The sequence below is a fragment of the Ammospiza nelsoni genome, chromosome 14 (genome assembly GCF_027579445.1).
Source record: "Ammospiza nelsoni isolate bAmmNel1 chromosome 14, bAmmNel1.pri, whole genome shotgun sequence".
NCBI classification, from domain to species: domain Eukaryota; kingdom Metazoa; phylum Chordata; class Aves; order Passeriformes; family Passerellidae; genus Ammospiza; species Ammospiza nelsoni.
The window spans coordinates 15,928,189-15,940,563 of record NC_080646.1 but is presented as its reverse complement, the minus strand read 5'-3'; the positions used below and the strand labels follow the sequence as shown (position 1 = coordinate 15,940,563).

Here is a 12,375-nt window from a genome sequence, read left to right as displayed (position 1 = left end):
ATAGTACTGAAAGGGAACAGTGATTCAGGAGAATTATGGCCTCCTCCATAAAGATTATCTTAAGTAACCTTATGCACAGCTTCTAAATCTGATCAGGTATTCTTACAGCAGCCCACTATCAATAATGGGAACTCCACGCAGCTAAAAACAGTCTGACAATGTGTATGTCTCCCACATTTAGAACAAGAGACAACTTCTGTAGGAATTTTATCTGTTAGCATTAGTGCATGCACAGCATGACGTGGCTCAGGAGACAGCTTGCATGTCAAGGGCTGATCTTTGCAGCACCCAGCAAAGCTGCTTGCCCTGTTTGATTCCAAGGATGTGCAAGCACAAACTTATCCAGCTTTCTTCTAGGGGAGCCTGGTAACTTTGGAAGAAATCTCAGGCTACTGTCGGAGGTTTACAGCAGGTATAAAGATACTCTTTTTCCATAGTTAAAAAGTTCTCAGCACCCTGTGTTATTTGACTGCCAAAATTGCATTTTATTTTAAAGAAGCTTATTAAAATCTTCCAGCAATTTAAGCAACCTAGTTAGCAGTTCCTTTTTTTCCCCCCAAAATAAGAGGCTACTTCAGAAGATCACTTAACTGGTACATCTTGTATAAGGATCTCATTTAACAATGTGGGTGAAGGAAGTAAAGTTCTATGCTGAAAGTTTCCACTGATCTGAGTCTTACCATTAGACTAATTCTTTCAGATGGAAGACATTATTCTTGAATTAAAAGGAACTAACTGCTGCCAGAGTTACCAAGAAAGTAACATGCTGTTATATGTAGAGTATTTGGCAGGGAAAGGCTGCAGCTGTGCCATACTGTGGCAGAAAAAGAAGGTAAAAGGAAGTACTATCTGAACTACCTAAAAGCTTTTATTTTATTCATGTCCAACTAATAATGGAAAGTAATGAGATTCTTTAACTTCCAACAGAACTGCATTCTTCTGTAAACAAGAATCTTCTGATTCTGAAATCAGAAACACAGAGGTAAAAGCTAATTTTAGCAAAAATTTTCTTTGCTTTTCACTTTTAATGCCATCCTGTGGACCTCTACCTTTGTAAGTCCAAGCTGGTTCAGTTTTGCATGAAAGAGCATGCAATGATCCAATTTCCAGTAGCATAAAAGAAACGGGAAATGGGTTGGTGCAACCTTCCCTCTCCCAACAATACTGAGTTTCTTATTCTTAGACAGACTATATGACAAATAAAGGCTGATTTGATTGAAAAGAAAAGCAAACAGACTGGTGTTGGCAGACAGATTTGGTGGCAAGAGAAATAAACAGATCTGAAAATAACATAACATACTAGTTTTCAGCCACTGCTGTTAGTAATGCACATCAGACATGCTTACAGCATCATCCATGGAGTTTCTGCTAACTCACAATCTTTAGACAAATAGAAAACCTCCAGGATGTCACACCACTGTCCTCCAGGTAGCAGCCTGTTCCCTTTCATTTACAGTAATTTGTGTCACATGGTACTTACTGAGGATTGGTCATGTTGGAGGATGCAACCAGATCAGCAGTGCTTCCAATGTTTAACTACTTCCAGCTGCTCTGCATTAAAGTTCTAGCTTGGCAAGATTAGGTCTCTGTGAGAAGCAAAACAAGGTTATCTGAAACACAGCTGAAAGAAATCCAAAGGGCTACACTGACTTCTGTTGTCATGTTGCAAATGTGATTAATAGGTTCATTCCCCTCCCATGATTCTTTTTCAAAGTATTTTTATTCCAGAATAATTCCTCCATATTATGGAAGCTGTAAAGTTACAGTGCATTTACTTTTACACATTGACACATACATAATTCCATAAGAACGAGGTCTTGTTTCAATCCACTAGATTGTTGAGAAAATAACCAAGATCAGAGGGGGAAGGGGATTTTCAGAGAAAGCTTCAGGAGCATAAATGCTATTGGAAGACAAATTTTTACACATTCTAGATTAATATTGTCAGTGAAGTTTGGGGGTTTGTTCTCCATTTTTGAGTTTGAACTGTTCTTGACTCCCTTTGCCATCTTAGGCAGTCTCTTCCAAAAATTAAATCACGTCATCAAACATTCTAGATGGGCTGTTATCAGGATAGTATTCTGATCAACAAAACCCAGTAACACATTTGGAAAAGGCAAGATCTCCACTTGTCCTGTACCTGGAGCAACGCACAGCCACCAGAGCAAAAGAGGACAAGCCTGTGAGAATGAAACCTACTGATACACAGGTTTTGGGAGCAGGAAAAACAAGGAATACCACACAACAAACAAAAGCTCTTAAAAATCTTGAGAGACCTTGTGAAGCTATTAGGAAGATTAGATGCTACAAAATTTTTAAAAGTAACATAAAAACAGACTCTAATTTTGATTAAACAGAAATAAATATTGGCAAATTGGAATTGCTTACAATAACACAAATAATCATGAAAAATGCTATTATACTAAACTTTACCCTAGCATCATTACAGGCTGAATTGTTAGTCAAGTATTTACAGTGGAGACATACAAATGTAGCTACATTAAGATCCTTAAAAATCACATCATACAAAAAAGTAAAATTGAACTTACATCTTTTGTAGAGCCATTTCCAAGGCTTTATTCCATGTTTTGTAATTTTACAAAAATGCAAAATGTAGCCAATGCATTTTCACATTTTCCAGATAATGTGCCTGGAAAAGATGCAAGAAAAAAAGTTCTACACTGTGATCACCCTCCTCAGGTAGATAAGAAAGCCAAAAACTTAATTTCATATGAAGAGGACAACTTTAAAACAAAAGACTACACATACTTTAGAAAGACACAAACCTTCCATTTGTTTACAATCTTGGACAGAGTAAGAAGGAAATGTTTTTCAGATAAAGCTTTGCTAACACAGCAGAAACTTGATTTCATATCCATTCAAGTCTGAATGGGAGTCTATTCCCTGGTCTTTGTACACTTTAAATTATTTCATTTACTATACCCCCTAAGGCAGCAAAATACTAAAACATTTGCCTAAATTTGTGAATATTTCAATCACACAGAGCTTTCTGATCCAAACTCTTGCACCTACCAGCACAGCAAAACTACAATATAAGACTCAGACTTGTTTTGCAATATTAGCTCCCTAACATCTCCCCTTCAGCTGACAGTTTTACAACACAAAACAACCCCAAACAATTCTGAATGAAAAATTTTACCCAAATCAGTTCATCTAAGCACTCAGTATGAGAAAATGGTCGAGGCATGAGATACTGTGCACCTGTCTTCTGAGAGTGAGAAAACAGAATCCTGCTCTAACTGCATTTGCAGGCCTGGGGAGGAAAAAGTACATGGGGATCCAGTTGATTTAGGAAATGGGAATAAGACTGATGGAAACTGGCCTCAGAGGACAGACAAACGTACATGTGAAAGCTTCTTAACCTTGTAGAACCTCATCATTTGCTCAGGAGACAGCACAGTGCTGGCAACCCCAGCCTCACGTCCAAAGGGGACTTAGAAAAGAAAGCAGCGACACAAATTGTACCTCTAGATTTTAAGAAATCTTATTTTTTATATTAATCCTAAGATTCTGGGGAACGGGCCAGGACACAAACATGAAATATTTGTCCCTCCTTTCTCTTGCTTTCCCAAAGCTGGAGCACATTTTTATTTAAACAGAAGAGTGTTTTCCAGCTCAGAATTGTGTTTCCAGCTTGGCATGTAACATTAAGATTGTCTTTAAGTCATTAGCCTTCAACCTTAAGACTCTTCCTCAAGCTACCAATTTTAATTTTCTTCAGATCCCGGGCCTAATGGATTCTGGAATTAAAGGCCTTTAGAAATCTTAAAAGTATCCTCTAGTTTTCTAGAGAACGTAATGTCAATGAAAATACAAAAGATTCACAACACTACAATAAGAATGGGAGAAAGTACAGAGAAAAGTCTCATAAGAAATTGTTGGCATCTCTTGAAGCTGAGGATTTCAATGTATCTTGCCAATTATAACTCTGTGAGGCCCATAAATATGTTTCTAACTAGGAAGGAGAGTGAAAAGTTCTTTAGACCAATTCTGGTTTTCACATAATTAGCAGTACAGAACCAAAAGAAAGCAAACTAGACTGGTACTAAATCCAGTTATTAGACAAATCAAACATCCGGAACCAAAGATTTCATTCTAAGAACCAACAAAACCACAAATATATTTGTGAGAAATCTCTCTTTTGTCACTCCTGGAAAGTATTATGGGCAACCTTCCAGACCAAATGCAATAAATGTATATGAATTCACGGCTTTCCAGTGTAGGGGACGGGCTGGGGGCAGAGGCAGCAGCCCCAGGCAGGCCAGCCCCCCCTGCCGGAGCCGGCAGCGCTGCAGGCAGAGTTTGCCCAGCCCGGGGCTGCAGGAGCAGCTCCTGTACAGGGAGCAGAGTCCAGCGCCAGCCCGGGATCGCTCCGTGCCCCAGGGAGCCAACAGGGACTGGGAGAGACGGGGACGGAGCTCCTGGAGCCCTCCTGGAACGCACAGTGCAAACGTGAGTAACCACTGGGAAATTACTGATGGGTTAGCTCAGGAGACAAGTCAGGAAGTGCAGTAAGAAGACAAAAGAGATGTAATAGGTTGTGTATATGTATCTATCTATCTCCTAAATGGATGACTGTGATTCATGCTTCTTTCCAGGCTTCATGCAAGCAACATAAAGAAGTATCTTAATATATACTGGTATTCTGCAAAACCATTTTTTTAAACCATCCACTCCACCTCATCTATCTGTTTTTAACTTCCTTTAAAAAAAATCACATTTCAGAGCAACATAAACAACTTGAAATTTCCACAAGAAATTTCTTTGCAACTGGCTTGTGTTTAAAGGCAGCAGGGATCAGTGGGGAAATTCTATTCTTTTAAACTTATCTCCTGCTTGCATTCCTACAGGATTTTCCTGTAAGCAAAGAGTAGAATGACGTTGCTCTTCTCCCTGCCAACAAAGAGCAACTTTTGGGTATTCCATCCATCACCTGAATGAAAATTTTTCCATGCAGCCCTTTCCCCACCTAACATACTCAATGCTCAGTAGACAAAAATGCCTCATCTCTCATGGTCTCATCTGATGGAATTACTAACAGGTCCAGAGTTTTTGGCTTTTTTCCCCACTTGGCAGAGTTGAGAGTAGGCAGCACACAGCACTGGCTGAGCTGCCACGTGAGCACAGGCAATGCCCAACCCCTGAGAGCTCAGCAATTCTGCTGTTCCGTGGCTTTCCAGGTGAGATGGTGCAGCAGGAGCAGTTCCCAGAGTTTAACAGAAACAGTTTGGAAGGGAGTTCTGACAAAAGAAAGAACTGTCCCACTAGTTTCTAGTGCAAGCAGTGTAACAAGCAGAAACATTCAGTGCACTAAATGACTGATGTCCTGTATGTACCAAGAGGACAGTGCAATCTGATGGGAAGCTGATCTAAGCTTGCAACTGGTAGCCCAGCTTCAAACGTGTGGGATCACAGCTCTTCACCCTCTTTAGCACTCAAGGGAGTTGTAGCCCAACCACTGAGCTCTTTCTGAGGCAAGATCTTCAAACTGCTTCCCAGTGCTGTCCTTGCCTTGCAAGCCCTCCAGCTTTGCTCTGTTCCCTGCAGCCTCACTACCCATGGCAGTGCTCCCAAGGCTCCTGCCAGGAGTTTTTGGGCTGGCTGTGCTGTTCCCCTCTCCTGTGCAGGGCCCTGGCAAACCCCTGCCCTCAGCTCCCCCTGTGCAGGTGCTGGGGTCATGCTGGAGCAAAGGTTCTGCTGCTGGCCTTGCCCAGCCACATCGTGCCCCAGTTCATTTGTTAATGTTTACATCGATCTCCTATTGTCAGTCACCACACCTTGGCAGGAGCTTGCTAATGGGAGATAAAATCTCGCTGAAACAACAAAAAGCATAGAACAGAGTCTGGAAAGCGTATGCTGAAGCATAGCACATGGCATACATACACTAAGCTAAAACAAAAAACAAAACTCCAATAGCAAACTTAAAAAAAATAAAGATCTATACTCCACTGGTGCATGAAAACCATGGCTTTCAGCATTGATTCAAGCACAGTCTTACAAAATATGTGTCACAATGTAGTGGGCCCAGCTGGGGGTGGGGAGTAGGAAGATTATTTAATTTAAGCCTTTTGCACCAAAGTCCCTCGTAACTTGTACCCTATTCAGCTGAGCTGAAGTCAAGACATGATTCAGAGCTGTTTGCTGCACTTGCTCATGTTCTGAGGCGAATTATCATGAATCTGTAAGCTCCCGTACAAAATTCAGATGCTGACTGGAGCACCCAAGTTTGTGCCCTTGCACAAAACCAAATTCTGACATGTTCTTGTAATAAGTCTCCCAAGAGCAGCTTAAAACAGCTGGACAGGCTCAGAGTTTGCATTCAAAGGAAATGCCACAGGCCCCACTCAAGGGGACACTGCTGTTGCTGCAAGGTGGAGTCTTGTGTTCTCACCAGCTCCATCTCCTTCCTCTGCCCACACCCCCATCCATCAAAGAAAAAAAAAAAGCAGGATGGCTTCCCTGATACAGGTCATAGTACAGCTCCAAAAATAGCTGTGCCAGCAAAAGTGAGAGTGCAGGGCAAGGCACTGTGCACAGCCAAAGAAACAAAGCACACAGAGCAGAAAGATTTCACATCAGAAATAGTCCAAGATGACGTGCAGAGCCCCGGCCATTGGCAATACCCAACGGGAGCAAACATGCAGCATGAAATCACTGAAGAGACTCAGGAGGGGTGCACAGGAGGAGGAGGGCTGCTCTGGGGGTTTTTCTCCTTTTGTGTCACACTGGAGCTTTTTACTCTGAATCTAGTCCACATCAAGAAACAGAATTTTGCTCCCTTTGTGCAAACAAGTTACATTCTTATCTCAGTCTATAGGTTGAAAGCCTGATACACTTTGAAGCCTAAATGCCAATGATGGTTACTGGTGTGGCAGCTGGGCAATCCCAGAGATGTGAGGAGCTATTCAGAAAAACAGGAAGAAAAGGAATAATTTGAAATAAGAGTAACAAGAGTAGGGGACACACCTAAACAGACATGACCCCCGATGCTTTCAAAGTGAAACTGCAAGAGTGATTACACATTGAGCTCTTGGGAAATAGCCAAGCCAGATTTTTTTGGTGATTAATATCATGGATATCATCCTGAGCATCACCACAAACCTGATGTGGTCAGTCAGTGCCACTACTGCAAGCTGCATTTCCCCAAGAACTGGAATTCCCAGGTCCCCTGGGATCACGACTGTTTTTGTCCTGAGAATTTTAATTGGCTCCAATCATCTGCATTTAGAAAGTTTAATTGGTCATATATGCCAAAAGTGTTCCCTTCAGGAATCCAGCAACTTGTATTTCTGAAGGGGAAAACCTGACAAAATTGTCAGCATGGTTCCAGCACTTCCTTGCTTTACTTTGGGTTAAACAAAATCGATTCTTCCTTTTCCCCCAAACACGAAAAATCACAGGGTATGATATTAAAAAAAAAAAACTATTTTGATTAAACTGACCTTCCATAATGCTTTATGTAAGACAAGAATTTTATGAGGTATTAGATTTGTCAATTATGAATGCAGAGATGCCACACAGAAAACAAAAAGCAAATTAACTTCATTAATCTTTAACATTCCTATGCAGTGTCCAAAAGAAAAGAGGCACAAGAGAAGGAGCTTTTTTATTTCTAAGAAAGGACATTTAAATTTTGCATCTTGTTCATGGAGGGATTGAGAGCAAAATTTTAAATACACCACACTTAAAAAAAAGAAAAGGGAAAAACTCCTCCATTGCAGGAAAGGTATTTAGATTGGGGGGGAAAAAAAAGTCAGGCATTCACAAATTAGGAAATGGCAGATTTGCACTTGCTCATGCAGTCACAATTCTATTCCCTTGTGGAATCAAACTCTATGCTGAAATTAAGCAGAACACTGTTCAAGGAAAAAAAACCAGCATGTAATTATGTAACTAAAAACCCTCATTATTCCTAAGTGGACTCTCACTTTCTAGAGAGAAGTCTAGATGGGCCAAAAGAGAAAAATTATCTTGTGCACAGTTAATAATCTCATCACAAATGCAATATGATCATTGGCTGAATCCTGAACATTTCAGTACTGCAAATCTGGAGTACAGAACAAATAAGAGTAGCTGGAACCAAGGCTTTAGAGGGGGATTAATGCAAAACAGACTCTGAGGAGAGCCCAGTCAAGCCCACCCTCTTCCAAGGAGCTTGCAGGTGTGCAGCACACAGCACTTCCAGACCAAAAGAAGCAGGAGGAGCTGCTCTGTTTTGGAAGGTTATAAAAAGCTCCACTCATGCTTCTTCCTTGTGCTCTCTCTTCTCATGGAAGCTGGGGAGGAGGCAGGGATTGTGCAGCAGCTCTCCAGAGAGGTCCTGTGACCTGCAAATGCTCCAGCATCAACAGGCTTTCACCACAATTCACCACAAGAGCTGCCCACAGCTCTTCTGGGCTCTCACTCAGTTCATGCTCCATGGTGCACACTGGCACTGCTGGAATTCATGGTTCTCACACACACCCAGCATTCTCCAGAAAAGGCACAGGTCTGGCAGGTACTGCAGCAACTCACAGTGCTGCTAGTTCAGAAGATGCCACGGGGCAAAGAAAAGGCGTTCTCAGTTTAAAACCACAGCAAATACTGAGAGCACTATGGATCTCAAAGATATGCAAAACTTGTCCATCCACAAAGGCTATCCAAATAGCAAGCCTGCTCTTAGCTCCTCAATAAATAAAAGGCATTCCTTCAGCCAGATTATTCATTTGATCTCTTTCTCTGGAGTAATTCCAAGCATGCCATTTCCCTTTCCATTTTACAAACTGCTTGTATTTAGCTGTAATAAATTGGCGATCCCCACAGTTATCTATAGTTCCTGTGCGTGGTAGAAAAAATGCCCACAGGGATTCCCCAGGGGAAAAAGAACACCACAGAGTTCTTGAGTGCAGAGAACAAACAAAAGAGAACAATCACACAGCTAAAAGGTCCCTTCACAGATTTGTCTGGGCCTCCTCAGACAGGGAGAGCCCCAAGCAGGCTGTTCCCAGCAGGACTGGGCACAGGGCTCCCAGCACTTCCCTGCACACCTGAGCATCCCTGCTCTGCTCACAGCTGGGGAACCTTGGCTGTGTGAGGTCAAACCTGCACACACAGAGCAGCACCTGGGCCAGCCAGGGCTCCAGGGAGAGGGATGAGTCCTGTGCTCAGCTCAGGGATGGAAGGGCCACCATGGGCTTGGGTACCTGTGGGTGCTGCTCCTGGGCTCAGCCCTGGCAGCTCGGGATCAGTTTGCATTTGAAATGTGCCACTGCACGTGCTGATAGGAAGGAGCCTGGCATCAACAGCTCCACTGCACTGAAAACATCTGACTTTGTCTGCTCTGGGAAACTAAATGGACTCAGCATAGAGTCCAGTGATCATTTGGATAAATTTCATAACACAGGCACTGCCCCCACAAACCACGACTTGTTTGTGTCACAAATTCTGTTTCTCAAAAGAACACACAAACAAACCCCCTCAAACAAAAAAACATATGCACACCCCCCATATGAAACCCAAAATTTGGTTTATATTTCCTTGGCTAAAAACAACTGCATTTCTGGGAATGACACTAACCCAGTCAAGTTGCATTAAACCAATTGTTACTACAGGAAGCAAATCAAGCACCAATTTAGTTTCAAAGCAGTTTGGTTTGCTTTAGTCTGTCAAGAGTCAACACTTGGATGTTGTTTTTAGTTCTCTTTTTCCCACTCCCTGGAAGTGCAGTGAAAAGCCAAACCAGAAACCTGCAGCCACATCTTTTTGTTTTCAAGCCAAGAAAGATCATCCAGCTGCTCTTTAGAATAGTGTAGAAAAAAATATGCACCCTTTAGAACATGCCAGAATTAATGTTTTTAGGTCTATTTAGGTCATCTCTGACTAGATTTGAGTTTATCACACATGAACCTAATTTTTGCAGCCTATTGATGGCTTTTGAGGGAAGAACAGAAGTTCATTTGAATCCAACAGCAAATTTTATTTGGACAGTGCTGGAAATTCACTCAGGCTTTTAACAGCAGCAGAAAAACACAAATCCTTGAGATACCCCGAGTACAAGGTATGTGTGTGTCAGTTCAGGGCAATCTGTCTAAGTCACCAGTGTCTGTCACCACCCGTCAGAAGAACAGACAAAACTCACTACATTTTAATTTCCATCCACCATAGGTGCTGCCCATCTTACTTGGAGCTTAACTCTTGCCTGAGTTTCTGATCATACTCTTAGATTAATGTAACATTGAGATTGTCTTTAAGTCATTAGCCTTCAACCTTAAGACTCTTCCTCAAGCTACCAATTTTAATTTTCTTCAGATCCTGGGCCTAATGGATTCTGGAATTAAAGGCCTTTAGAAATCTTAAAAGTATCCTCTAGTTTTCTAGAGAACGTAATGTCAATGAAAATACAAAAGATTCACAACACTACAATAAGAATGGGAGAAAGTACAGAGAAAAGTCTCATAAGAAATTGTTGGCATCTCTTGAAGCTGAGGATTTCAATGCATCTTGCCAATTATGACTCTGTAAGGCCCATAAATATGATGTTTCTAGCTAGGCAGGAGAGTGAGAAGTAAGTTCTTTAGACCAGTTCTGGTTTTCACATAATTAGCAGTACAGAACCAAAAGAAAGCAAACTAGACTGGTACTAAATCCAGTTATTAGGCAAATCAAAACAGGCATCTGGAACCAAAGATTTCATTCTAAGAACCAACAAAATCACAAATATATTTGTGAGAAATATCTGTCTTGTCACTCCTGGAAAGTATTATGGGCAACCTTCCAGACAAAATGCAATAAATTTATATGAATTTATGGCTTTACAGTGTATCTTAAAAGCAAGTATATAACAATTAGCCCACTGATGTGAAATTGATTGCTCTTCTCTTGGACAGTGTTATGCTTTGTAATTCTGCTTTTGGAAACAAACAACCCAGCTGTCTGGAATGCAAATTTATGAGCAGTTGCAGCATATAATCCTGGTGATGTACACAGGATAAACTCCACTCTAAAAACACTAAAATTCTTGAATTCTCATCTGTAATGTACTTCAGAGGCAAGTTATCTCACAGAGGTATGGGGACACAACAGCTGTACTGCTTTTGGCTGGCAGTCTTTCCTGATCACCAGGAGCCCAAAATGCAAGATTTAACCACCTTATTCCAGCAGGCAGAGTACTGACAGCCATTATTTAATACATGTCTGGTGCATTTAACGAGGTCACCCTGCTTCCCTCAGCAGGTGATGGAATGCACTTACTGCAAATTACAGGCCAGCTTTCTGCCACCAAGTACTGATGGTGGGAGACTGGGTCCAAGCTGGGAGCAAGCAGGCCCAGCCCAGGCAGTCCTGGGAAGCACTTGGAGCCAAGCCCAGCCAGTGCAGCCCTGTCAGCTGGGGCAGATTCCCCACAGCAGAGTGTGAGAGTGAACACACCACAGGGACACACACAGAGCCAGGGATCCCCTGCAGCACAGTGTGACAGTGAACACACCACAGGGACACACACAGAGCCAGGGATCCCCTGCAGGAGAGTGTGAGAGTGAACACACCACAGGGACACACACAGAGCCAGGGATCCCCTGCAGGAGAGTGTGAGAGTGAACACACCACAGGGACACACACAGAGCCAGGGATCCCCTGCAGGAGAGTGTGACAGTGAACACACCACAGGGACACACACAGAGCCAGGGATCCCCTGCAGGAGAGTGTGACAGTGAACACATCACAGGGACACACACACGGCCAGGGATCCCCTGCAGCACAGTGTGACAGTGAACACACCACAGGGACACACACAGAGCCAGGGATCCCCTGCAGCACAGTGTGACAGTGAACACATCACAGGGACACACACACAGAGCCAGGGATCCCCTGCAGGAGAGTGTGACAGTGAACACACCACAGGGACACACACAGAGCCAGGGATCCCCTGCAGCACAGTGTGACAGTGAACACATCACAGGGACACACACACAGAGCCAGGGATCCCCTGCAGGAGAGTGTGACAGTGAACACACCACAGGGACACACACAGAGCCAGGGATCCCCTGCAGGAGAGTGTGACAGTGAACACACCACAGGGACACACACAGAGCCAGGGATCCCCTGCAGCACAGTGTGAGAGTGAACACACCACAGGGACACACACACGGCCAGGGATTCTCCCCTGCAGCACACTGTGCCTTCCCCTCACTCTGACTCCATCACAGGGACACACACACAGAGCCAGGATCCCCCTGCAGTGTGCCTTCCCCTTGGCTCTGAGTCTACACACACCCGTGGCCATCAGATGTTTGGAGCCTGCCCAGTCTGACCACTGCAAACTGAACAGAGAAGGCAACAGTTCTTCCCACTGGAGCTGGAAAAGGGATAGGAAGCAAG

At 43.1% G+C, this 12,375-nt stretch overlaps 2 protein-coding genes across 2 annotated transcripts in view; one reads left to right on the top strand and one right to left on the bottom strand.

Annotated features, from left to right (window-relative positions):
• Nucleotides 1-12,375, bottom strand: part of TMEM266 (transmembrane protein 266) — an 81,827-nt gene that overhangs the window by 53,019 nt on the left and 16,433 nt on the right. Inside the window, exons 2-3 of the mRNA XM_059482585.1 lie at nucleotides 2,550-2,650; nucleotides 1,481-1,586 (exon numbers count right to left, since the gene is read on the bottom strand). Of these exons, the coding sequence (XP_059338568.1) occupies nucleotides 1,481-1,494 (14 nt within the window). The 5' untranslated portion in view covers nucleotides 1,495-1,586; nucleotides 2,550-2,650. The remainder of the gene's footprint in view (nucleotides 1-1,480; nucleotides 1,587-2,549; nucleotides 2,651-12,375) is intronic.
• NRG4 (neuregulin 4) overlaps nucleotides 4,405-12,375 on the top strand; it is a 46,493-nt gene continuing 38,522 nt past the window's right edge. The window contains exon 1 of the mRNA XM_059482597.1: nucleotides 4,405-4,473. The gene's annotated coding sequence lies outside the window, so the exon portion shown is untranslated. The remainder of the gene's footprint in view (nucleotides 4,474-12,375) is intronic.